The 25,556-nt window shown below is 54.8% G+C and overlaps 2 protein-coding genes and 1 long non-coding RNA gene across 12 annotated transcripts; 2 read left to right on the forward strand and 1 right to left on the reverse strand.

Annotated features, from left to right (window-relative positions):
- The first annotated feature begins 1,351 nt into the window (after positions 1 to 1,351).
- On the forward strand, positions 1,352 to 18,531 carry SRRM2 (serine/arginine repetitive matrix 2). Of its 10 annotated transcripts, none has more exons than XM_058711390.1 (15): positions 1,352 to 1,423; positions 3,798 to 4,069; positions 4,948 to 5,055; positions 5,236 to 5,400; positions 5,573 to 5,650; positions 6,101 to 6,163; positions 6,262 to 6,294; positions 6,481 to 6,531; positions 6,720 to 6,812; positions 7,460 to 7,655; positions 8,746 to 15,434; positions 16,168 to 16,455; positions 17,540 to 17,653; positions 17,773 to 17,883; positions 17,968 to 18,531. In XM_058711390.1, the coding sequence occupies exons 1-15, from the start codon at positions 1,367 to 1,369 to the stop codon at positions 17,975 to 17,977; spliced, it is 8,328 nt and encodes a 2,775-aa protein (XP_058567373.1). In that variant the 5' UTR covers positions 1,352 to 1,366; the 3' UTR covers positions 17,978 to 18,531. The 10 variants fall into 10 exon arrangements, with proteins under 10 accessions (XP_058567373.1, XP_058567374.1, XP_058567375.1 ...); XM_058711391.1 differs by having other exon boundaries at positions 17,776 to 17,883; XM_058711392.1 differs by having other exon boundaries at positions 6,104 to 6,163.
- Positions 18,532 to 19,003: 472 nt separating this feature from the next.
- Positions 19,004 to 23,211, reverse strand: ELOB (elongin B). The gene is made up of 4 exons (XM_058711401.1): positions 23,121 to 23,211; positions 22,847 to 22,981; positions 21,750 to 21,855; positions 19,004 to 19,180 (listed from the first exon to the last, which is right to left on the reverse strand). Exons 1-4 carry the CDS (start codon positions 23,121 to 23,123, stop codon positions 19,068 to 19,070), a joined length of 357 nt encoding a protein of 118 aa, XP_058567384.1. The 5' UTR covers positions 23,124 to 23,211; the 3' UTR covers positions 19,004 to 19,067.
- A 53-nt stretch (positions 23,212 to 23,264) lies between these two features.
- Positions 23,265 to 24,212, forward strand: LOC131501363 (uncharacterized). The gene is made up of 2 exons (XR_009256765.1): positions 23,265 to 23,339; positions 23,977 to 24,212. It is a non-coding gene; the product is annotated as an uncharacterized LOC131501363 (long non-coding RNA).
- The last annotated feature ends 1,344 nt before the right edge of the window (positions 24,213 to 25,556 follow it).

The following is a 25,556-nucleotide window of genomic DNA, read 5'->3' on the forward strand; positions in this document are numbered from 1 at the left end:
TCCCTCGATGTGGCGCTAGGCCCCCATGCCCCGCCTCCCCCCCCGGCGGAAATACTCCGAATACGTGGCCCCCTCTGGGCCTCTCACCCGCCCTTCCTCGCACTGGCCGAAGGGATTCGTAGTTCCCTGGCGGCTGCGTTGAACCTCCCTTGGGCCTTAAGAAACTACACTTCCCGAAGTGGCCTCGGCGCCTGCGCAAAGCGCCGCGGGACGTACTACGGTTCCCGGCGGGCCCCGCGACGCGCGCGGGTGCGTGCTGACGCGCTTCGTCGGTCGTGCTGACGTGCAGCGCGGCCCAGGCGGGGTGCGAGTGGCGCAGTCGGAGCCCGCTGCGGCCCCTGAGGAAGCGACGAGGCGTCTGTGTCGGCTGAGGCAGGCGGACCGGCGAGGCGAGGCGGCAGCTCCTGGCCCCGAGGGACTCGGGAGCGTGAGCAGCGGCAGCACCTCTCCCCCTCGGAGGCGGCGGGCGGAGGCGGCGGCGGCGGCGGCGGCGGCGGCGGCGGCGGCGGGTGAGAGGGTGAGGGAGCGCGCGAGCCGGGTGGGGGAGGGGCGGCGGCCCCGGCGCGAGGCCAAAGCGCGCGGAGAACGGTCCAGGCCGCCGCGCGCACGCGCGCTCGCCGCCCCTAGCTCACGCGGACGCCCTCGCTCGCCCGCCTCCCCTCCCCCTTCCCTTCGGTTCCCGTCGCGCGCGGGCTTTTCCCTGCCTTCCCCTCCCCCATGGCAACGGCCCGCGCCGCCGAGGGCTCGCGGGCTCGCGCGCGCTCGCGACGAGGAGGGGGGAGCGCGCGCCTCGGCTTCTCGCCACCCCCACGCGTGCGGCCGAGGAGGGCCTCCCGCAGCTACCCCTTTCGACATTTTCTCGGCGGGGAGGCGGCGGCCGCGGCCGTGGCGCGTTCCCGGGTCCCTCCCCCCGAGCCTCTCAGGCCTTCGGCTTCTCCGTCCCTCCCGGGGGCCTGCGGGCCGGCGCGGAGCCTCCCAGACTCCCGGGCGCCGCGCAGCCCCCTCCCCCACCCCTCAAGGCCGAAAATAGGCCTTGGCCGCCCAGCCGGCGCAGGGGAGGCCTGGAACTGGGTGCCCTGGAGACGTAGGTAGTTCGCGCCCGTTGCTGGCGGCCTTGAAGCGGTAGGGAGACGCAAGCTCTGCGGCTTGGCTTGTTTTGTTTTAACGTAAAGGTGACGTGCTCGGCCCAGGTATGCGAGGGTGTGTAGGTGCCCCCGGCCCCCCACTCCTTCATTGTCTTCTCGAAAGTTCAAGCTTAGCGGGGCCGGTGGGGCGCTGCCTGGGGAAGGAAACGCCGGGCTCCGCTTCAGGCTTTATCTGGCCCCCGTCTCTTCTGAGCCTTCGTGGCCACTCACGCGGGGCTAAGATGTCGTCTGGCCCCAGAATTCCAGACGACCGTTTCGTTGTCTTTTCTCTTAAGTGTGTGAGTTGCGGTCTTTTCTTGAGCCAGGACGTAAAATTTTTCTGGGTTCGGTAGCGCTGGCCCAGCCCCCCGAATCCGCTCATCACTGAGCTTGCTGGGCTGGCTCGTGTCCGTTCCCTGCACGCCCACCGCCTCTCTCCTGGTGCGTTTCGTTTCTTGAGTGTCTCCCGTCTTGAATTGAGGATTGTCTTGTCTCTCTTTGTCTGGCGTCGTGATAAGTTTCCCAGTAAAAGGAAAAATTTTTCTGTCTTGCAGTCGATTTTTGCTTTGTGATTTTTATCTTGGATAACTTTTGTGTTCTCACAGTCTGTGGACCCTAGTTGAGAACGTTTGTTTTACAAAGTTAGCTGTTTCGGGTGACTTCTGTGTGTGTTGATGTTCCCCCTTCGCCTTTTCCTTTTAGTGTTCTGAGCACTGCCTCGGGTGCCGTGGGCTGCTTTGGGGGAGGGGAGGGTGAGGACTTGTTTTTTAAAGTTCTCCAATTAGTTGTGACTTAATGTCCTTTCTTTAGCAGCTGCTGGTTTGCCCTCTTAAGGGAGTGGGAGGACTTCTGTGTGAGGTGGTATGGAAGTGTGGGTGAATGGTTAAGCTGAAGAATTAATTGCACGCTGGAAGCATTCTGCGAGGAAGGCAGAAACTAGGGTGGGGTTTAGAGAGGCAAAGAAGGACCTGGGTTTAGAGTGGGGAGGATTGGTATTTGAGAAAATGAAAGTGAGTGTTGGAAGGTAAAGAAACTCATTTCTTGTGCTGTAGCGAAAATTTTCATTTTTTTGTGCATTTCTACTTGCTTTTCCTAGATTGAGCTTCATTTGTCACTCCTGTACCTTAGTGTGGTTTTCTGATTTTTCAGTCCTCTGGAGTCTGCTCCTGGGGTTGGGCAGGGGCCCAGCCTTTAGAGTTGGGGGATAGAGGTACAAGCAGTTCTGGAATTGGGCAATTTTCCTTCCATTCTCAATCTCCCCATACTTAAAATTGTGTTTCACTATATCCTCCAGGTACTCATAGGCTGTTTCTTCTGGAATTTTAAAAACATAGGCTTCCTTTGTATCCGTGTTTATCTACCTTTGCTTATTTTTCACTAATCTCTTCACTTGTTCCTTGGGGTTTTTGAGGGGGGTAGTTTTCCCTCACATATTTGTGCTCTGTGAAGCTGTCGCGGACGAGATGAGATGGAGGAAGAAATAACGTATATGTAGTAGGAGAAAAGAATAAGAAACGTGTAGCTAAGAAATCTAACCAGAAAACTCGAGGGGGTTGAGGGCTTTTCAGAGCCATGCTGGGGTTGGGACAGGTTGAGAGGATAGAACCTTGGTGTAGGAGGCACAAAGAGAACATGGGAGAGATAAGGCAGGTCTGGAAGAGAAACACTAGGAAGCGAGGTAACAGAAATTGGTAGGGAAAGTTGACAGTTTTGCCTTAGTGAAGGGCTATGAAGGGGGGGGGTGTTCTGAGTAAGTTTAGGGCAAGGAATGTAGAAGAGGGCAATGGGAACAGTTGGAGCAGAGGTTTGATCAGAGCATTGAGCTGCAAACAGGTGATGTTTTTAAGGGGAGCTAATGAGACTTGGGTGAGCTGCCGAATGAATACGTGAGAAATCCTATTGGGAAGGAAATTAAAGGAGCAAGATACCAGGCAAGGTAGTTGATAGCTTATAAATATTTGAAATCAGGGAAATGGCCTCTCCTCGGGGAGGTAAAGTACAAGAAGATTATGTATCCAAGGTTCTTGTGTTTCTGATACGCATGCTGGCTTTTATTCTTGAGTGTGAGGCTGCATGGGACTCTTGGTTTATGTCAGAAACCAACCAGTCCACGTGTTAAGATATGTAGGGGTTGTTTAGTCTGTTTTGCGTTTGTGACGTGGTAGTCTGAAATTCTTAGGTCAGTTCTGAAAAGAATCTTTGGATTTGGACTGTGGGCCCGTAGGTACCACAGACTTGTGGTAGTGGTGGTCGTGCCCTGTTTGGGGGCCTCAGTCAGTCAGTTGCCAGATGTCGGAAAGTAGATTAGTAGGTGGAGACGTTGGTGCTTATGGGAGCCAAATGAGAATAAAGAGTGTGGAAAAATTCGAGAGAAATAGGTTTCTTGTTTTCTCAGGGTGGAACAAGAACATCTAGGTGCAAACAGAAATGGAAGTGGCTCTTGGCCTTTGAGGGAAAAGGCTGTAAGAGCTGGGGTAGGATTGAGTGGAAAGAAAGTATGGGAAGGGGAAGGGAAGGAAGGGTTTTTGTTAGAAGACCAGGAGGATTATGCAGATAAAGGAGTTTAGTGTGGAGCTTCCTGTTGAAATAGGGGTGAAGAACAGGGATTTGGGTGGTGGCAAGTGGTTAGTTTGGGGTCAGGGCCCTGACCCGTGTTTCCCCGCTCCCCCCCAGGAGCGGTGGTGCCCCCCCGGGCACGGGGCCATGTACAACGGGATCGGGCTGCCGACGCCCCGGGGCAGCGGCACCAACGGCTACGTCCAGCGCAACCTGTCCCTGGTGCGAGGCCGCCGGGGTGAGCGGCCTGACTACAAGGGAGAGGAGGAACTGCGGCGCCTGGAGGCTGCCCTGGTGAAGCGGCCTAATCCTGACATCCTGGACCACGAGCGCAAGCGGCGCGTGGAGCTGCGATGCCTCGAGCTGGAGGAGATGATGGAAGAGCAGGGGTGAGGGGAGGGCTGGGGGAGAGCCAAGCACTGAGTGAGCACAGAGCTGGGGGAATTAGGTGGGATGTAGGGAGTTGAGGGCTTGTTGAAGAGGCCTGGAGAGGAGTTGCAGGAGGGGAGGAGGTAAAGGAGCTAGCAGATTGAGAGGAGTTAAGGGACAGCTCAAGGTGGGAGATGAGGAAAGTCTGTACCAAGAGAAAGCCTGAGGGAATTTGAATTATTAGGATGAAGACACTTGGGGAAAGAGGGAAGCCATTGAAAAACAAAAAGGTGCTTTAAGGGGAGAGGTGGGAAAGCAGGTACCAGGCAAGAAAAGAGCTGGAGTAGAAGCTGACAGGTGTTGTCATTGGTAGAGAAGAGGAAGGTAAATGGATTTAAGGATTGAGGCCTTGGAAGGTAGTGAAGGCAAGAAAACAGGAATTGAAATACTAATCTGGATAAGAGGGGATCATGGGTTGGGTAGGGAAGTGAAATTTGGAAAAGGAGTACAGTGAGAAAACCTTTTAGAGCAGTGGTTTTCAAACTTCAGCAGTGGCACCCTTTTTATACAATGCACTTTACTTTGGAATCTCAGGAAATACCTGTTGTTGAAGTTGAGGAGGAGCACCTGGAACTTTGCCTGCTTAGCTTTCCTCTTTTAGCCCCTGGAGTTTAGCCTGTTTAAAATCCACTGTTCTAGAGGCTATAGTAAATGGAGGGAAGAAAGAACAGTGAAAGATCAGAAAGATTTAAGAGAAGGGCCCTTTGGGTGACAGTGAGTGAAAAGTTTTATGTGTGCATGGAAAGGGAAGGGATCCTCCTGGGAATAAGGAAACTTTAACTTGGGACTGGGTTAAGTGCCTAGTCAGCCTTTAACCTTGAAGGGATTTGTTCTTCAGGTACGAGGAACAGCAAATTCAGGAAAAAGTGGCTACCTTTCGACTCATGTTGCTGGAGAAGGATGTGAACCCTGGGGGAAAGGAAGAGACCCCAGGGCAGAGGCCAGCGTGAGTGTTTTCACTGTCTCTTATTTCCTCTGGACTGCACTGCTTCTGCTGTTTTCTCTTCTTCAACTTCCTCCCTGTTCTTTCTCCCAACTTCTTCCCAGTCTCATTTGGCTGCCTCCGGTGGTAGGAGCAACCCTGATCTTTTCTCTTCCCTTCTAACCATTGCCTTTTTCCCCCCAGGGTAACTGAGACTCACCAGTTGGCAGAACTGAATGAGAAAAAGAATGAGCGACTCCGTGCTGCCTTTGGTATCAGTGATTCCTATGTAGATGGCAGCTCTTTTGATCCTCAGCGACGTGCTCGAGAAGCTAAGCAACCAGCTCCAGAGCCTCCCAAACCTTACAGGTACTCAAGGTCAAGAAAGCATGTCAGCTTCTTTTCTTCTAAGCACTCTGCTCTATTTAGGGATGAGGGGGACTGTTCCTTCCCAAACTGTTGAGATTTTGTTGTTTTGAAGTTGAAAAGTCTGAGAAAATTCATCTTATTACTCATCCTGCTTCTTTTCATCTTTCTCCAGCCTTGTCCGGGAGTCCAGCAGTTCTCGCTCACCAACCCCAAAGCAAAAGAAGAAGAAAAAGAAGAAAGATAGAGGACGGTAAGTTAGTTGGGATGTCACTTTAATAAGCAGAGGACCAGTCTTGTGGCGCCCCCCCCCCCCCCACCCCCGGAAATAGAGAATTCTTTTGGGAAGCAGGAGAGAGTTGTGAGATACATCAGGGAAGAGGGAGTTACCATTCAGATTTCAGTCACGGGAAGGAATGTATTAAGTTTATTCATTGGGGAAGGTTTGATTCTGCAGCTTTGCCAACTAAGAACTAACTAGGCCACGTCTTGAATTACTGGGCTTTTCGTTTTGAGGTTTGTTGCTTTATGGAAGAGGTATTTCTGCTTCCTGGAGAGTAATAAGTCCTGGGCTTAGGTCTGAGACATTGGTGATGTTCGTGTTTGTTGATTTAGAAGCCTTTTTTGGGGGTGGATTGTAAGTGGGGGGGGGGGTCAGAGAAGGAACCCAGTAGAATGACTTTGTTTCTGAACCCATCTTTAGCAGGTCAGAGAGCAGCTCTCCTCGACGAGAGAGGAAGAAGAGTTCTAAGAAGAAGAAGCACAGGTATGAGCTGGGAGTACATGAAGTGACTGGAGAGGTTTGAGGAGTCCAGGCATAGGTATTGGTTTATGCGTTGTTTTCCCCCCCCTCCCCTCCAACAGGTCAGAATCTGAATCCAAAAAACGGAAGCATAGGTAAGAGCTCCTTGGGACATTGGGGACATAGTGACATGGAACGGTGAGCCCGTCTGGCCTTGCCTGTTCTGTAGGGGTTTCTTAGAGTAAAGCTCAGTTCCTTGATCTTCTGTCAATAGTTCTGTCATTTTTTTATTTGATTTTGGATTTTTTTTTAAGATGATTATTTTGAATTTCCATTGTCAGGTCTCCCACTCCAAAGAGCAAACGTAAATCTAAGGACAAGAAGCGGAAGCGGTGAGTGAGTTTGTGTGAATTGGAGGGTAATTTGCTTATTAGGCAGTAGGTTAGGTGAAGTCTACCTGGCGGGGTAAAGGGGAGAATCAGTTGTGTCCTTGACTGATGGTGGAAGGTTGAGGGATCGACGAGGAAAATCCAGTGTGAGCGTAATAGCACCCTGAGCTGTGGTGGTGGCCTTCCTTCAGGTCTCGTAGTACAACACCAGCCCCCAAGAGCCGCCGGGCCCACCGTTCAACGTCTGCTGACTCTGCTTCCTCTTCTGATACTTCCCGCAGTCGGTAAGGGGTGGTCCAGGAGGAAGGGAGGGAGAGGGACTTGTGGGTTAATCAATTTAATATTTATTGAGCGCCCACGGTGTGCTAGGCGCTGCACAGACCATTCGGAAGACACGGTCCCTGCCCTCTAGGAGCTGACAGGCTAAAGCAACAGGATGGACAGACATATACATTTCCCCTTCTCTTTTTTTTTTTGTTTTTGTTTTTGTTTATTTTGTTATTTTTTGTTTTGTTTTGATGTATATGGACTGCCAGAATAGGGGGGGTGGTGGTTTGTTCGTGGTGTCTGGGGGAGGAAGGAATCCTTACCCTGGCTTCCTTAATCGGGGAAGGCTTCCTGAAGGAGGTGGGCTCAGAGGTGAGTTGTGAATGAAGTGGGTAGGGAATGGGCAGGGTGGAGGGTTTGGGGAGGATGGGGGAGGTGGATAAAGGGGTAGAGGGAGAACACTTTTGGGGACTGTTGGGAAGAAAAGGACCAAAGTGAAGTGGACTTGAATTTCCATGAGTGACTTGAGTCTTGTGTGTAAGAGAAGGCTTCTTGGAAGAGGGTTTGTATAGTCAGGAAAGGCGGATGGGAGCTGGGAGGGGGTTCCCTCTTCTCCTCTGAGCTGATTTCTTTCCTCTCCCCTGCCCTCAATTACCTTCCTCAGGTCTCGAAGTGCGGCAGCAAAGACCCATACGATTACCTTGACTGGGCGAAGTCCTTCCCCTGTTTCAGGGCGTCGAGGGGAGGGAGATGCACCTTCTAAGGAACAAGGTACCACCAACACAGGGCAGCCTAGCAGCTCAGAGCCCTCTACAAAGCAGCCTAGCAGTCCTCATGAGGACAAAGACAAAGACAAGGAGGTAGGTTACGTCTTGAGTTAATGCATGTTTTTGGGTTGGAGGGTTAGGATGGGTGTTTGAAGTGAAGGAGGGAAGTAAACTGGTTTAAAGAAGTGAATTCAGTTCTTTTCGTAACGCAGTTTTCATTTTATTAAGGTCTTTTCTGCATGTGCAAATTCTATAGAGTTAACATTTTCAAACTTCGCCGGTTATTTGTAGGTTTTACGTCACTATGCTGTTTATGCTTTTACATTCAATTTGAGAAAAGTATTTTTAAATCATTTTTAGCATTTTGAGATTTGTCTATAGAGTTTATTTTTGTTAAATGCTGGTTGTAGCTAACTAAAAGTTGTCAACCCACTGGATTGCTGCCTGCAGTTTGAAAACACTACTCCGGAATGGTCTTTTCAGTACTTGTCATTTTATGGTTGCTATTCTGATCGAAGCCCTAATCGTGATGTTTTATTGCTTTAGCTATTACAGTGTAATTGCTCTTCGTTAAATGCTTAGCTTTTTAGTCCCGTTTTCTGTGTCCTCCAGAGTTATTTTTCTAAAGTACAAGTTGGATTACCTCAAAAACTTAATTTCTGTTTTAATTTCATTTACTTGTCTTATATTTAAAGCTTTTCAAACTTGGTTTCATTTTCTGTACTTATCTGTAGTTCTATTTACATAAACCATATTCTCAAATCTTTGTCTTTGCACCATAATCTTAGTGTTTTTCAAGGGTGAAGTCAGATGCCTCACTCTTCGGGAAACTGCTTTGTTTTTCCGTTTAGTAAAAGTATGCACTTTTTTTCTGTTGCCGTGGTATTTTGTTAGGGTTATCGTAAAACGTAGTGTGTTGTGTTGTGTTTTTTTTTAGGTTATGAGACTTAAAGTGATAAGATAGCCTGTTCATGTTGTCCCAATTGTCTTTTTACGTGATCTTTTGTTAATGACTACCTGTGGTGAGGTAAAGGACCAGTTGGTGTTGTAATGGGGTGTGTAGAGGAAAAATTTCATTGGCAAGGATGTTAGGCTCTTATGGGTAATAGGAAGTTTTGGTGTTTAGGTTGATGGGAAGTTTTGGTGCTTATGTTCCTATCCGTGCTTTCTTTTCCACTCTTAGAAATCTGCAATTCGACCTAGCCCCTCTCCGGAAAGGAGCAGCGCAGGCCCAGAACCACCTGCTCCGCCTCCGCTCCTTGCTGAGCAACATGGCGGCTCCCCACAACCCCTTGCAACAACCACCTTAAGTCAGGAGCCAGTGAACCCCCCATCTGAGGCTTCCCCAACCCGGGGCCGTTCACCACCTAAGTCTCCTGAGAAACCTCCCCAGTCGTCTTCAGAGAGCTGCCCACCATCCCCTCAACCTACCAAAGTTTCTCGACATGCCAGCTCTTCCCCTGAAAGTCCTAAACCTGCACCAGCTCCTGGGTCCCGCCGAGAGATTTCTTCTTCTCCCGCATCCAAGAGTCGCTCACATGGCCGAGCAAAGCGGGATAAGTCACATTCTCATACCCCTTCTCGAAGAGTGGGGAGGTCCCGTAGCCCTACCACCACTAAGAGGGGGCGATCTCGGTCTCGAACCCCTACCAAAAGAGGTCATTCTAGGTCCCGGTCCCCTCAGTGGCGTAGGTCCCGGTCTGCACAGAGGTGGGGACGGTCCAGAAGCCCCCAGCGACGTGGTCGCTCTAGGTCTCCTCAGCGACCAGGCTGGTCTAGAAGCAGAAATACCCAGAGAAGAGGCAGGTCTAGATCAGCAAGGCGAGGCAGGTCTCATTCTAGATCCCCAGCCGCTAGGGGCAGATCTCGTTCTAGAACGCCAGCCCGCCGGGCTAGATCTCGCTCTAGAACACCTGCCAGGCGGAGATCACGATCCAGAACACCTGCCAGGCGTAGGTCCCGCTCTAGAACACCAGCCCGGAGAGGCAGGTCTCGCTCTAGGACACCTGCTAGGCGCAGATCTAGGACCCGATCGCCAGTACGACGGAGGTCTCGTAGCAGATCACCAGCCAGGAGAAGTGGCAGGTCACGCTCTAGAACTCCAGCCAGACGTCGGTCACGCTCTAGAACACCAGCCAGGAGAGGGAGGTCTCGGTCTAGGACACCGGCAAGACGAGGACGATCTCGGTCTAGGACACCCGTAAGACGAGGACGATCTCGGTCTAGGACACCAGCAAGACGAAGATCTCGTAGTAGAAGTCTAGTTAGACGAGGAAGATCTCATTCTAGAACACCACAAAGAAGAGGCAGGTCTGGTTCATCATCAGAGCGGAAGAACAAATCCAGAGCATCACAGAGGAGGAGCAGGTCCAACTCAAGCCCGGAAATGAAAAAATCTCGAGTTTCTTCAAGACGGAGCAGGTCTCTCTCTTCACCGCGGTCCAAAGCAAAATCTCGCTTGTCTTTGAGGCGAAGCCTTTCGGGATCCTCTCCGTGTCCTAAACAAAAGTCTCGGACACCACCAAGGCGCAGTCGCTCTGGATCATCCCAGCCGAAAGCTAAATCTAGAACACCACCAAGGCGAAGTCGTTCTGGTTCTTCTCCTCCTTCTAACCAGAAATCTAAAACACCTTCAAGACAGAGTTGTTCCAGTTCATCTCCTCAACCTAAAGTGAAGTCTGGAACACCACCAAGGCAAGGGTCTGTAACAAGTCCCCAGGCAAATGAACAATCTGCGACACCACAAATACAGAGCCGTTCAGAATCATCACCTGACCCTGAGGTGAAATCTATGACTCCTTCAAGACATAGCTGCTCTGGGTCCTCTCCTCCTAGAGTGAAATCTAGCACCCCTCCAAGAGGGAGCCGCTCTGGATCGTCATCTCCACAACCCAAAGTGAAGGCAGTAATGTCGCCAGTCCAAAGTCATTCTGGCTCCTCTTCTCCAAGTCCTAGTAGGGTAACCTCTAAAACACCGCCAAGGCAAAGCAGATCAGAGTCTCCTTGCTCCAAGATGGAATCTAGATTGTTGCAGAGACACAGCCGTTCTAGGTCCTCTTCACCAGATACCAAAGTGAAACCTGGAACACCACCAAGACAAAGTCACTCAGGGTCTACTTCACCATGCCCTAAGGTTAAGCCCCAAACTCCATCAGGGCACAGTCTTTGTGGATCTAAGTCCCCATGTTCCCAAGAGAAGTCTAAAGACTTACCAGCACAAAGTTCTGGATCCTTCTCTCTCTGTCCAGGAGTAAAGTCTACCACACCACCAGGAGAAATGTATTTTGTCTCCTCTTCTCTGCAACAGAAAGGACAATCACAGACTTCACCAGACCCTAGATCTGATACTTCAAGTCCAGACATGAAACGGAGTCACTCTGAGTCTCCGTCTCTGCAGAGCAAATCTCACACACCTCTTAAGGGTGGCCGGTCCAGGTCTTCATCTCCAATCACTGAGCTGACACCCAGATCTCCACCAAGACCAGACAGAAGTGAATTGTCAAGTCCTAGGCTAAAATCTGGAATGTCTCCTGAGCAGAGCAAGTCTCAGTCTGACTCTTTCCCATATCCTGCCATGGACTCTAAATCTCTTTTGGGGCAGAGTAGATTGGAGCCTTCTGAGTCAAAAGAGAAAACAGGCTTACTCCTTCAGGAAGATACTACTGTGTCATCTCCTGGACCAAGAGACAAATCTAGTCCTTTCCCAGTGCAGGATAAATCTGAGTCCTCACCAGTACTCAGAGAGACACCTAAAACCCCATCAAGGGAAAGAGGTGGTGTTGGGTCATCACCAGATACAAAAGACCAAAGTACGTCAGCTAAGCCAAGCCAAGATGAGGAATTAATGGACGTTGAGAAATCTGAAGAATCCTCAAACCAGGTCCTCTCTCATTTGTCTCCAGAACTTAAAGAAATGGCTGGAGGTAATTTTGAATCCTCACCTGAATTAGAAGAAAGACCTGTGTCTTTGACTCTTGACCAATGCCAGTCACAGACTTCTTTGGAAGCAGAAGTCCCTGCAGTGGCCTCAACTTGGAGTGGGCCACATTTTTCTCCAGAGCATAAAGAGCTGTCTAATTCCTCCCCGAGGGAGAATAGCTTTGGATCACCTTTAGAATTTAGAAACTCAGGCCCTGTTGCAGAAATGAATGCTGGGTTTTCTCCTGAGGTTAAAGAAGATTTGAATGGATCTTTTCCTAATCAGCTGGAGACAGATCCATTTGTAGACATGAAAGAACAATCCACAAGGTCCTCCAGACGCAGCAGTTCTGAGTTATCGCCAGATGCAGTGGAAAAAGCAGGAATGTCTTCAAATCAGAGTGTTTCTTCACCAGTGCTTGATGCTGTACCCAGAACACCATCGAGGGAAAGAAGTAGCTCTGCATCTCCTGAACTGAAAGACGGTTTACCCAGAACCCCCTCAAGGAGAAGCAGGTCTGGGTCTTCTCCAGGACTTAGAGATGGGTCTGGGACTCCCTCGAGGCACAGTTTATCTGGGTCCTCTCCTGGAATGAAAGATATACCTAGAACACCATCTAGGGGGAGAAGTGAATGTGATTCTTCTCCAGAACCAAAAGCTTTGCCCCAGACTCCTAGGCCAAGGAGTCGTTCTCCATCATCTCCAGAGCTCAACAACAAGTGTCTTACCCCCCAGAGAGAACGAAGTGGGTCAGAGTCATCAGTTGAACAGAAGACCATGGCTAGGACTCCTCTTGGACAGAGAAGTCGATCTGGGTCTTCTCAAGAACTTGATGGGAAGCCCGGTGCATCCCCTCAAGAAAGAAGTGAATCAGACTCTTCTCCAGATTCCAAAGCTAAGACACGAGTACCGCTTAGAGAAAGGAGTCGGTCTGGGTCGTCTCCAGAGGTTGATAGCAAAGCCCGACCTTCTCCTCGCCGTAGTAGGTCTGGCTCATCCCCTGAAGTTAAAGAGAAGCTGAGAGTGGCACCCAGGGCACAGAGCGGTTCTGATTCTTCTCCTGAACCCAAGGCTCCTGCCCTTCGAGCTCTTCCCAGACGAAGCAGGTCAGGTTCATCGAGCAAAGGCAGAGGCCCTTCTCCTGACGGAAGCAGCAGTTCAGAGTCCTCTCCAGAACACCCACCCAAATCCAGAACTGCTAGAAGAAGCTCTAGGTCATCACCAGAGCCCAAGACCAAGTCCCGCACTCCACCTCGCCGTCGCAGCTCTAGATCGTCTCCTGAGCTGACTAGGAAGGCCAGGCTGTCTCGTAGAAGCCGCTCTGCATCGTCCTCACCAGAGACCCGTTCTAGAACCCCCCCGAGACGTCGAAGAAGTCCTTCAGTGTCTTCCCCAGAGCCAGCTGAAAAGTCAAGATCCTCACGTCGGCGGCGCTCAGCTTCATCTCCACGTGCTAAGACAACTTCAAGGAGAGGCCGTTCTCCTTCACCAAAGCCTCGTGGGCTTCAGAGGTCCCGTTCCCGCTCAAGGAGAGAGAAAACCAGAACAACTCGACGTCGAGATAGGTCTGGATCTTCTCAGTCAACTTCGCGGAGAAGACAGCGGAGCCGGTCGAGGTCTCGGGTCACTCGGCGGCGGAGGGGAGGCTCTGGTTACCACTCAAGGTCACCTGCCCGGCAGGAGAGTTCCCGAACTTCTTCCCGACGCCGAAGAGGCCGTTCTCGGACACCCCCAGCCAGTCGGAAGCGGTCCCGCTCTCGTACCTCACCAGCTCCGTGGAAGCGCTCACGGTCTCGGGCCTCTCCAGCCACTCACCGGCGGTCCAGGTCCAGAACACCTTTGGTCAGCCGCCGTAGGTCCAGGTCTCGAACTTCACCAGTCAGTCGGAGACGATCAAGGTCCAGGACATCAGTGACTCGACGAAGATCTCGATCCAGAGCATCGCCAGTGAGTCGAAGGCGATCCAGGTCTAGAACACCACCAGTAACCCGCCGTCGTTCAAGATCCAGAACCCCAACACGCCGGCGCTCCCGTTCCAGAACTCCACCGGTGACTCGAAGAAGGTCCAGATCTAGGACTCCACCAGTGACCAGGAGGCGATCTCGAAGCAGAACTTCCCCTATAGCTCGCAGAAGATCGAGATCCAGAACGTCTCCAGTCACCCGTAGGAGATCTCGATCTCGCACATCTCCAGTAACTCGAAGGAGGTCCCGCTCTCGAACCTCTCCGGTGACACGCCGCCGATCTCGGTCCCGAACACCTCCTGCTATTCGGCGTCGCTCTAGATCTCGGACCCCACTGTTGCCACGCAAGCGTTCTCGAAGTCGCTCTCCCCTTGCTATCCGTCGCCGTTCCAGATCGCGTACTCCACGAACAACTCGGGGCAAACGGTCCTTAACGAGATCTCCTCCCGCCATCCGAAGACGTTCTGCATCTGGAAGTAGTTCTGATCGTTCACGTTCTGCTACTCCTCCGGCAACGAGAAATCATTCTGGTTCTCGGACCCCTCCAGTAGCGCTCAATAGCTCCAGAATGAGCTGTTTCAGTCGTCCTAGCATGTCACCAACTCCTCTGGACCGCTGTCGATCACCTGGAATGCTGGAACCCCTTGGCAGCTCTAGAACACCTATGTCTGTCCTGCAGCAAGCTGGTGGCTCCATGATGGATGGTCCAGGTCCCCGAATTCCTGATCACCCGAGAACATCTGTGCCAGAAAATCACGCACAGTCTAGAATCGCACTTGCCCTGACAGCCATCAGTCTTGGCACTGCTCGGCCACCTCCATCCATGTCTGCTGCTGGCCTTGCTGCAAGAATGTCCCAGGTCCCAGCTCCAGTGCCTCTCATGAGTCTCAGAACGGCTCCAGCTGCCAGTCTTGCCAGCAGGATTCCTGCAGCTTCTGCAGCAGCGATGAATCTGGCCGGTGCCAGGACACCTGCCATACCCACAGCAGTGAACCTGGCTGACTCCAGAACGCCAGCTGCGGCAGCAGCCATGAACTTGGCCAGCCCCAGAACAGCAGTGGCACCTTCTGCCGTGAACCTCGCTGACCCTCGCACCCCTACAGCCCCAGCTGTGAATCTAGCAGGAGCCAGAACCCCGGCTGCCTTGGCAGCTCTGAGTCTCACTGGCTCTGGCACTCCCCCAACCGCTGCAAACTATCCCTCCAGCTCCAGAACAGCCCAGGCTGCAGCCCCTGCAAACCTGGTGGGTCCTAGATCTGCACATGCTACAGCTCCTGTGAATATTGCCAGCTCCAGAACCCCTCCAGCCATGGCACCTGCAAGCCTCACCAGTGCTAGGATGGCTCCAGCCTTGTCTGGTGCAAACCTTACCAGTCCCCGGGTGCCCCTCACTGCTTACGAACGTGTTAGTGGTAGAACCTCACCACCACTTCTTGACCGAGCCAGATCCAGAACCCCACCAGGAGGCCCAGGCTCCAGAACCCCACCGTCTGCCCTCAGCCAGTCTAGAATGACCTCTGAGCGGGCTCCCTCTCCTGCTTCTAGAATGGTCCAGGCTTCCTCCCAGTGTGTTCTTCCTCCAGCTCAGGATCGACCTAGGTCCCCTGTGCCATCTGCTTTTTCTGACCAGTCCCGAGCTTTGCTTGCCCAGACCACCCCTGTAGCAGGGTCTCAGTCCCTCTCCTCTGGGACGGTGGCAAAGACCACGTCCTCTGCTGGTGACCACAACGGCATGCTCTCTGGTCCTGTCCCTGGGGTGTCCCACCCTGAGGGTGGGGAAACACCGGCCTCCACGGGGGCCCAGCAGCCTTCTGCATTGGCCACCCTGCAGCCGGCAAAGGAGCGGCGGAGTTCCTCCTCCTCCTCCTCATCCAGCTCCTCCTCTTCATCCTCGTCATCGTCCTCTTCCTCCTCCTCTTCCTCCGGTTCCAGTTCTAGCGACTCGGAGGGCTCTAGCCTTCCTGCTCAACCCGAGGTAGCGCTGAAGAGGTGAGGGGGCTTGGCTTGCAGAACCGTTGGATGGGGCCGGTTTGGGGGGTGGGTGGGGGTGGGGAGGGAGAAGTTCTGTCCAGAGGCTCTTGGCTCTTTGAAAGAGGTATGGGACCTTGACCCTTAAGCTGGGGTAGAAGAGAATGCTGGGGTGGGGGCACCGGGGGGAGGAATGGGACAGGTAAAAGTCTCCTAAGGTTCATTCTCTAGAGGATAATGATAAGTTTTCCGTCTCTACAGAGGACAGAACTAGAGGAAATGGACTTAATTTTACAGCAGGAGGGATGGCAGTTAGACCTCAAGAGGAACTCCCTGGGCTGGAAGGATCTTCAGAGGTCATCCCATCCTTCTCCCTGCCTCCAGGCAGGACGGCCCCTCCCCCGGCCAACCCGCTCGCAGGGGCCTCCCCAAGCCGCGGCTCTCCCGGGAAGGAGACCGCCCAGCTCGGCTTCCACACCTGAGCCCAGGGGCCTTAGTCCTCCTCCATCAGGGACATTCTTGAGGTTTAGCCTTGATCCCTTGTGCTGCGGGCCCGGCCTGTTGCTTGTGTTAGCAGAGGTCGGGGCGTCTCGGGCCACTGCTCTCCAGAGAATGTGCTCGCCGGCTCTCAGCTCCGAGGGCTCCTGGGGCCTTTCTCCGGCACCCCTCCCCCACTGCCGTTCCTCCAGGCCAAGGAAGGTAGGGTCGGGGCTGGGGCGGCCTGTCTCCTCCTGACGCTCTGCTTCTCCCACAGGGCCCCCAGCCCCACCCCAGCCCCCAAGGAGGCTGTTCGAGAGGGACGTCCTCCGGAGCCGACCCCGGCCAAGCGGAAGAGGCGCTCCAGTAGCTCCAGTTCCAGCTCCTCCTCCTCCTCTTCCTCCTCCTCCTCCTCTTCCTCCTCCTCCTCTTCCTCCTCCTCCTCCTCCTCCTCTTCCTCCTCCTCTTCCTCCTCTACTTCTTCATCCCCGTCCCCCGCTAAGCCTGGCCCTCAGGCCTTGCCCAAACCTGCAAGCCCCAAGAAGCCACCCCCCGGCGAGCGGAGGTGAGTGCAGCCTTGCCGGAGCCGGAAGGGGCGGGGTCTGACCCTGGGCGTGAGATCCCTGCCGGGAGTCTCTGGTGGACTGTGGTGTCTGGTTGTGTGGGAGGAGTTGGGCTCTCTCCCTACCACCTGTGCTGTGCCCTGTTCCGGCAAAGGGTCCAAGTGTGGGTGCTCCAGTCAGGATTGTGGAGTCCTAGGTTCCTTCCTCTCCCTTCCCCTGACATGCAGCCTGTTTTCCTGCTCCCACGTCCCAGGGATTCTAGATTTTAAATCTCCCCGTTGCTCCCGCCAGGGCTCTGGTCTGGCCACCGTCATCTTCTCCCGACTCTGTCCACAGCCTCTTCCCTGTCTCCCTGCCTCCACGCCATTCTCTTCCACACGTAGCCAGAGGGATCTTTCTAAAACGCACATCTGGTTACTTCCCTCCACTCCACAAATCCTTCCGGGACGCCCTGTGGCCTGCAGGATAAAGCCCCACCTCTGCGGGAATGGCGTGTGAGGCTCTTCACCAACTGGCCTTGCCTGCCCTGTGTTCTCCTCTCCTGCCCGCCCCCACACATGCCCTGTGCTCCAGCCATACCCAGCGCCTTGCAGTCTAAGGAGAACCCCATGCCTTTGGACATGCTGTTCCTTCTGCCTGGAATTCCCTTGTCCGCCTGGTGAACTCCTCGTTCTGCAAGACTCCGCTCAAACAGCACCTTCGAGAAGACTACCCTCCCCCCCCTTTCCCCGCCCTGTGTCCCTTCCCCCCGGGTCCCCAGACCCACGCATATCGGTCCTTGTGGGGCTGCTTCCCATACACGGGGCCGAGCGGGCCTCCCTTGGCCTCCCTTCACCACCAGACTGAGCCCCTCCAAGGGCAGGGACTGTCTTTCTCTTGGCATCCCCCGCTGCACCCCGTGCCCTGCCCAGTGGGGCACTCGGTGGATGGTGTGCGGGCGGATGGGTGAGTGAGCAGACAAAGGTGGGTCTGAGGTTGGCCCTGTGTGGTACGAGGTCTGGTGGTCAGGACCTGGGGGGTGGTCCTGAGTGCAGGCTGGTGGGTTTGGAAGAGCGCGGTGCTAGGGCAACTTCCTCTGCTCCCTAGGTCCCGTAGTCCCCGGAAGCCAATAGATTCCCTCCGAGATTCTCGGTCCCTCAGCTACTCGCCTGCGGAGCGCCGCCGCCCTTCGCCCCAGCCCTCGCCACGGGACCAGCAGAGGTAAGGCCTCCCGTCAGCGGCCAGCCTGGTCACCGCCACTCTGAGCAGCTTTGAGGCTCGAAGTTGCCAGAGGTTGGTGTTGCCTTGCGCATGGGCTGACTGTCCTCTTGTTGTTGCAGTAGCAGCGAGCGGGGTTCCCGCAGAGGCCAGCGTGGGGACAGCCGCTCCCCTGGCCACAAGCGCAGGAGGGAGACACCCAGCCCCCGCCCTGTGCGGCACCGCTCGTCCAGGTGCGTCCTTGTCAAGCTCTTGTGCCTGGGGCCCTCTGGGGCTGGCTGGGGCCTAGGCACTGATCTCTGTCTCCTCTGTTTCAGGTCTCCTTGAATCTCTGTTGGGGGGAATCCCACCACACCCCAAGTTCTGGAGCTGCAGGGAGTGCCCCCTTTACCCAGCCGTGGGGAGGGGTCCTTGTCTGCCCCCCCCCCCCCCCCCGAACCCTGGTAGACTCCTGGGGGAGGACTCTTCCTCCTTCCCGCCCCCCCCCCCTTTTCTTTGTTCCTGTGAAATGTTAATCTCTGTGAGTTTTTCCTGGTTCACGTTTTGGGAGTTTTGGGGTGGGTGGGAATGAGAATGGGAGTTGTGGGAGGGGAGGATACAGTTGGGGACACCCTGGGTCTTGAGTTGGTAAGGGCTGGGAGGCGTCAATGCCCCCCTGTAACCCTAAGTTCTGGGGGGAGTTGGAACTTGGGAACTTGTGTGAGGTGTTCCTGGAAGGAAGGGGCAGGAGTTGAAATTAGTTGGCCCCTACTGTCCCCCAAGTGAGGTTGTGGCCCCTCCCCCAACTTTTCTCTTCACGTTTCTTAAAGGCATTTTGGTTTTTTAAAATCTGTACAGCAAGAGCAACTTTTTCTGTCAAATAAAAATGAGAAATGCAGGAATTGGGTCTGTAGATTATTTATTAGGGGTGGAGGGTGGAGAGTGAGCAGTCTTTCCGCTTTGAATGCCTTCCCCCCCACCCCGCCAAGCCTTAGAGGACTCAGGTAAGGTGGCTGGCTGTAGGCGGTGGGTTCCCTGTGGAACCACACTGGCTGACTGACATTTTGGCCTCTGCCCCTCAGCCCAGAGGCTGCGCCAGAGCCTGAGCAAGCCTGCTTGCTGGAAGTCATAGAAGGAACCTCTGTCCCCAGGCTGAGCAGAAGGCTGGCCTGGGGCTCTGGGTTCCCAGCCGGAGGGGCAGGCTCGAGTGGGTGTGACAGCAGGGACCCAAGGAGCTTGGGGGTCGGTCCCACAGCCATGGCCAGCCTCGCAAGTACACGGGGCTGAGGAGGAGCCTTGCAGGGGAGCAGACCCCGTCCCAGGGAAGGTGATGCCTGAGTCAGGAGAGGGTGCGCAGAAAAAGGCAGCAACCAGGCAGACGCCCAAATCTCTTTTATTGGGGGGGGGGGGGGGCACCGGGGGCGGGCCAGGAGCCCTCTCACTGCACCGCTTGTTCATTGGCGCTGCTTCCTGAGTCCTGTGGCTTCATCACATCGGGCAGCTCCGGCGGACTGGAGAAGGGCTCGATCCGCAGGGCCTCGAAAGCGTCATCTGGTGGACAGGGGAGTGGTGGGGAGAGCTGGAGGGAGCAGCCACCCGGCTTCTGGGCGACCTCCACACCAATTCCCACCTCTGCGAAGTGAGTCTCCCTGGTCCTGGCCGGCCTGCCTAACTGCCTGGACTCTGTGATCCTACTGGGATGCCTTCCAGCAACCTGACCCCCTCCTATCTAGCCCAGCCATCCCTGGGGGTCCTCCTCACCCTGTGCCCCTAAGGGTGAGCCTGTGGGCTGGCCTGTGTCCACCTACTTGTCTCCCCTCAATCAGCCCCAACTCACTGTTCCATTCATACCTCCTCTACACCAAGCACTGATTTTTAAGCTTAAGCCAGCCCGTTCTTTCCCTGCCTCAAACCTTCCAACGGCATCCCGTCATACTCTGAATAAAATCTCAAGTCGTCACGTTTGTCTGTCTCTTGTGTTCCCGTATCAAGCTCTTCCTTCCTGTTTTAGGAGCTTCACATTTGCTGGCCCCTAGCCTGCCATCCAGATCAACCCCAACGTCACCTCAGAGAAACCTTCCCCAGCCCTTCTATAAAAACAGTCCCCGCAGCCCAATGCCTGTGCATTGCTTCAGGAGCATTCACCTACCACCAGCCACAAAGAGTCCTGTTCCCTTTGACCACATGCTTTCCCCCAACTAGAGAACAGCGGCTGCAGAAGGGCTCCCGTCTTGTTTCTGCTGTCACCTCAGCGCAGAGCAAGTCCCGTTTTGTAACTTCTCTCCTGCACTTTCTTCTAACAGGGACACTATTCTCTCCACCTGGCTCAGGGTTCTTAACCTGTTAGGCCCCTCGGGAAAGCCGGCCAAGCCTAGCAACGGACACCTTGGGAGAGTGGGTATCTGACCATCTCTAGTAGGGGCCAGAGATGCTCAACACCTTGGAGTGCACAGCACCACTCCGAATTCTCCAGCCCCAAATGTCAGCAGCGCTGAAGACACCCGGCCCAGCATAGCAACGAACTCCCCCAAGCCGTAAGTCTGCAGTGACCATTCTTGCTTTCGTCACCTCTCCCATTTTTTGGAAATGGTCTGGATGATGCTATTCAACACTCCTTTCCCTCACTGAGTAGCCAGTTGGATAGAATCGTCTTGTCATCACAAGAACTAAACGAGGACACAATTACGCACCCACAAGTGTACTTCCGCAACAAAAGTAGTCCGTGGGAGAAGCAAAGAACAGCCGCTTCAGTCCATACTGTTTACTCTGTCAAGAAAACGATCCCCTGCCTGAGGAGGGGGTGCCACCCAGGGTCTAGGCACCCCCACATTCAATGCCATAAACTAGAGTCGGGGCCGGGGGGACACTCCCTCTGTTGTGATTTTTCCATCAAAAAATAGGTCTATCAACATCTTCCAAGGGTGTCTGCAAGCCTACACAAAAATGCCTTTGTTCAGTAAAAGCAGGGCTGCTACTTCCAGAACGCAGTCCAGCCTTGGCTTCAGAAGCAGAATGGGAGAGGTCTGGACCAGCCCTGTACCTGCCTCAGCATCGCTGTGAGGGTCAGAGGGAACCCACAGAAAAGCCCCTAAGACTTCCATCTGCTAAGCACTCACAGGCCAAGGCCTGTGGTGCATGGGGGCTCAGGCTGCCTCTGAGACTGGCCTATGTGTTGCACCCCTCTATGGAGACAGGAGCTCCAGTCGGGGGGGCGGGGGGGGGGGGGGGGGGGCGTGTGAAGCAGCCACCCAAGGACATGGCTGCTGAGGCCTGGCACAGGGATCCTTACGAAACTGGCAAGTGGCACACTGCTGGACTCCCTCTGCAGCCCTTGCTAGTTTTCTCACAAGAAGCCAGAAAAATAATTACTCATCAACAAAGTTTACCCAGCCATCCACACAGCCCCAGGTACACAGTCATGAAAACATACCACGTAGAACTTTCGTTCATGTTTCCAGAGACCAAGAATAAAATTCAAACCTCTCTTGGGGGAAGGAGGTATACTGGAGGGGAGTGAGCCACTCCCTCAGGTTTCTAAACAGCAGGCAGGGGGGCATGTGGTCGATCACACAGCACAGTCTCTGGGGCAGGCAGGGGCTAGACACGAACTCTGGCTCTGGCAGTCCCAGCAAGCGACCTAACCTCCCTGGGCTCAGTTACTCAACCTGAAAATGGGCACAAGTGTGGCATGCACAGAGATGCTGGGGGACTAAGTGATGTCCTACAAAGGTCGTGGCAGTCGGCATCTGAGTCGTGACAGCCGGCAAGCCCCAGTGTCCACGTCTCCAAAGTGAGGATAGCAGTGCTTACCGCGCAGGCTAAGGAGTGTTTTAAATGGAACGGAGATAAAATGCAGAGCAGACGGCCCAGTACTCACTAAGACCTCTGTAAACATGACTAGGGAGAGACATTAGAATCCCCGGCGAAGTAGATTTCAATTTCTACAAGCGTCTCATTTTCTTTTTTTTTCTCCTTTGTGGAGAAACACACACACTATCACAAGATACCACCTACGCTTTGTGGACTGGGGAACACAATGCCCTGGAGGCGGGGAGGAGCCAAGAGCAGGCTCCCCTGCGACCCCTTCGTCTGTTCCACCCTGCCTGACAGCCTCACTCACCTGCCCGGAAGGCCAGCCCCACGGTGGCTGGGGCCTGCGGCCGTGCCGTCTGACTGGTGAAGCCGCACTCTCCCAGTGTCTTGCCATCATCCAGAAGTTGGTCATCCTGGGGAGAGAGGTGGGCAAGGTGTTACAAGAGGCCCCAGGACGGGCAAGTCCCAGAGACTTCCCTGGATGTCAGGATTCAGGGAAGACAGACCCAAATATGGGCCAGGACCACCCAAGTGTGTCAAACACAGTTTCCAGGGCTACGCCCAAGACTTTCCAAATCCGAAACTCCCAGGGTTAGGGCTCTGGAATCTTTTTTTTTTTTTCACCCCAAACTGCAGGAAAATCTGATTTCAAGAGTCAGTGACGCAGTCTGTCCACAGGCAGGCTTGATTTGAATCCCAGCTCTGCCACCTGGGACAAAGCGTTTCATCTTTTTGATGTGAAGTTTAGCTGTAAGGTGGGAATTACTGAAATTCCCACCTTGTAGGGCAGCCAGGAGGATTCACTGAGCGAAAGACACACAGAAAGCACGGAACACAGTATGTGAAGAAGCACAGGCAGCAGGGAGAAAAGTCTGGAGTGAAAGGCCAGCTTCCTCCTTTCCAGCCAGAATCGCATCAACGCACTTAGGTGGGGGGACCCCATGCTGCGGAACACCCGAATCAGGGGCCAATACAACGCATTTCCCCAACGAGAACCCCAAGCCACCGGAGCTGAACAATTCTGCAGTTGGTTTCTAAAGGAGGTAGGGAGGAGGGGCTGTTAGAGCATCCGCAGAAAGCTGGGAAGTAATACAGCGGTTGGGCGAGGACTTTACTCATCGTGACACCCTCCAACTGTCTGTAATAAGCAGAGGAGGTGCAGGGGTGCGATTCTGATGGGCCTGCGGAGGATTAAGGGCAACGGAGTTCAAATCCGACCTTGGGCTCAGTGGCCGCCTCCCCAGCCTCAGTTTCCTGGACGCACAGCAGGGCTGTCAGGAGCCCGCGCGCCCCCGAGGCCGCCTCGCCTCCACGCGGGGGAGTTCCGGCCACTGTTGACAACAACGACGCGGCCGCCGCGCGGCGCCAGCCCGGCCCCCGCCCAAAGCCCGCCCGCGGCCGCACCTTGTACAGCCGCTGCTCGTCGGGCGGCCGCTTGAGGATGCCCTCGACGATGCGCTTCAGCTCGAACACGGTGCTCGACTCCTTGGCGTCCGTGAAGATGGTGGTCTTGTGGCGCCTGATCATGAGGAACACGTCCTGGGGGGCGGAGGGCCGGCGTGAACGCAGAGCCCAGTCCTCCCCACCCCCCGCCCCATGCGGCCCGCCGCCCCCGGCCCGGCGCCCCCGGCGCCCCCGGCGGCCCCGGCCCGGCGCCCCTCCCCCCGCGCCCGCTCACCATCGCGGCGGCTGCCTGTCCCCCCTCGACGCGCCGGCGCGGCCGCGCTCCGCCCCGTTCCCGGCAACCCGCGCGCCCGCCCCAGCGTGCCTCGCGCCCGGCCGCCCCGCCCAGCGGCCGCCATTTTAAGTGATGTGCCGGCGGCTCGGTCAGACCGCGCGTCCGGCCGCCATCTCGGCGCCGTGGCGTGGAGAGTGGGGCAGAGACCTGAAGCGGCAGGTAGTGGCGCCATCTTGGGAGTGGCAAGGCCGAGGCGCTCCTGTCGCAGTCAGGGAGCAGTCTGGGCGCAGGCTCAGCCCTCTTTGGGGGACGTTGGGGAATGACTTGGCGAGCGTAGCGTATCCCCCCATCCCAGGAAGAGTCAGTGAATGTTGTGCATCCTGGTCATCGGGGCGGCAGGACTTTTGCGTCTCAGCGCGACCTGGGCTGCCGTGTGAGGGCGAGCGCCTCCTGCCGTCCATCCTGAGGGGGTGATAATTCTGGACCTTCCGGCTACCTCCATGGGTGGGCTGTCCCCATTTTCCACGCCCAGCCTGGGCCGGGCTTTTGTGGCCTGGAAGGACCCCAGGAAGCTGCTCCCTGGGTTAGGGAGGGGCCCGGCGAACTTCCGCGGAAAAGCAAGGTACGGTGCTAGATGGTTCGCCCGAGGGACGGAGGAAAGAGGAGACCCCCGACCCAGGGACCCTAGGTCCACTTGGGCTCTGGGAGGGCCTGTAGGCTTGATTTCCCTAGCCGGCTGCCCTACCGACGCCTACACCTTACTTCCCCGGGTGGTGGGACACTGTCCTGCCTTGCCCCAGATTGCAGTTACACTAGAGCGAGAAAAAAATGAGGCTTTTTTCTCTTGCGTAACCAGCCCCTTGGAGGGAGAGCGCCTCAGCTGGGTCCCTGAGGACGTGTCAGGCTCAGGGCGCCCCGTGAGCAGGTGGAAGGCCTCGGATGCCAAACAGCTGTGCAGTTGCAGGGCTGCAATTTGAGAATTCTCGAGAGGGGGCAGAATCTGAAGGTGCTGCTGCCTTGGCCCTGGATCAAGCTGGTGACTGACAACTGTTAACCTTAGGAAATAAAAAATGAGTTATTTCACCAGCAAAACTGGGCTTATCCGGGGATACCAGACAGTTACAATCCACAACAAGCAAGCTTCAGCAAGGCTATAGGCAAGCGCAGAGACCAAGGAGACTGTCATCAAGGAGCAACAGGGCTGTCGTAAGCAAAGTTCATTGGCATACAGTGGGAGGTCTAAGTATACTGGCTTTTCATTGGCTGGGCTGAGAGCCTCTCATTGGCGGAGCCGTTGCCAAGGGAGGAGGAAACCTTCCCCGTCGGGTTGGTGAAGAGCACCCACCTGCGGTCCCAGCTTGGGCTGCGATGCTGAGAACTCCCTCTACTGGCCTCCCGACTAAACGAGGTTTCCGTTTACTAATTTTTCACACGCAGGCTCTGGCCTCAGGCCACGAGGGATTCAAATCCTTGCTCTCGGCGCTGACTGCAGCTTTGGGTGATAAAACTCGCCAAAGTCTAATGGCCTCTTCTTTAAGATGCGAGGAATGGCTGTTTGTCAAGTGTGTACATTTTCATCAAGAATTGGTACTCAGGGGCGCCTGGGTGGCGCAGTCGGTTGAGCGTCCGACTTCAGCCAGGTCACGATCTCGCGGTCCGTGAGTTCGAGCCCCGCGTCAGGCTCTGGGCTGATGGCTCGGAGCCTGGAGCCTGTTTCCGATTCTGTGTCTCCCTCTCTCTCTGCCCCTCCCCCGTTCATGCTCTGTCTCTCTCTGTCCCAAAAATAAATTAAAAACGTTGAAAAAAAAATTAAAAAAAAAAAGAATTGGTACTCAACAGAGGTTTCTAACACTGTGAACATAATTATTGTCATTTTTGAGTTCTAGCCCCTGGCTCTCTGGAGCCGCCTCAGGCCCTTTCCCCTCCTGTGACTCTTCCCTCTCTGAGCCTAGGCAGCCCCTGCTCCCTGCTAGCTCCCCGGCCCCTGGCTGACCTTGACTTCATCACCTGAGTCAGGAGGCTGTGGACAAGTAACTGACGTGGCGGGTCCTCGGCTCAGGTCAGAGATTTCCATCTTAACCTCAGCATCTTTGTGCACAGAGATTTGGAGGCTTTAGATCCTGTACTGCTGAAGAGGGAGAGCATGGGGCAGGGAAGGGATGTGGACGGACCATGGGAGGCCAGTCACGCTCTCAGAGGCATCCAGCAGACCTCCCAGAATGTGCCAGTTAAAGATGGAGTCCAAAGGGGCGCCTGGGTGGCTCAGGCGGTAAGCGTCCAACTTTGGCTCAGGTCATGATCTTGTGGTTTGTGGGTTCGAGCCTCACGTTGGGCTCCGTGCTGACAGCTCTGAGTCTGGAGCCTGCTTGGGATTCTTTGTCTCTCTCTCTCAAAAATAAATGTTTAAAAAAAAAAAAAAAAGAGCCCAGGGTGCGG

Source organism: Neofelis nebulosa, chromosome 18, assembly GCF_028018385.1.
Source record: "Neofelis nebulosa isolate mNeoNeb1 chromosome 18, mNeoNeb1.pri, whole genome shotgun sequence".
Lineage (NCBI taxonomy): Eukaryota > Metazoa > Chordata > Mammalia > Carnivora > Felidae > Neofelis > Neofelis nebulosa.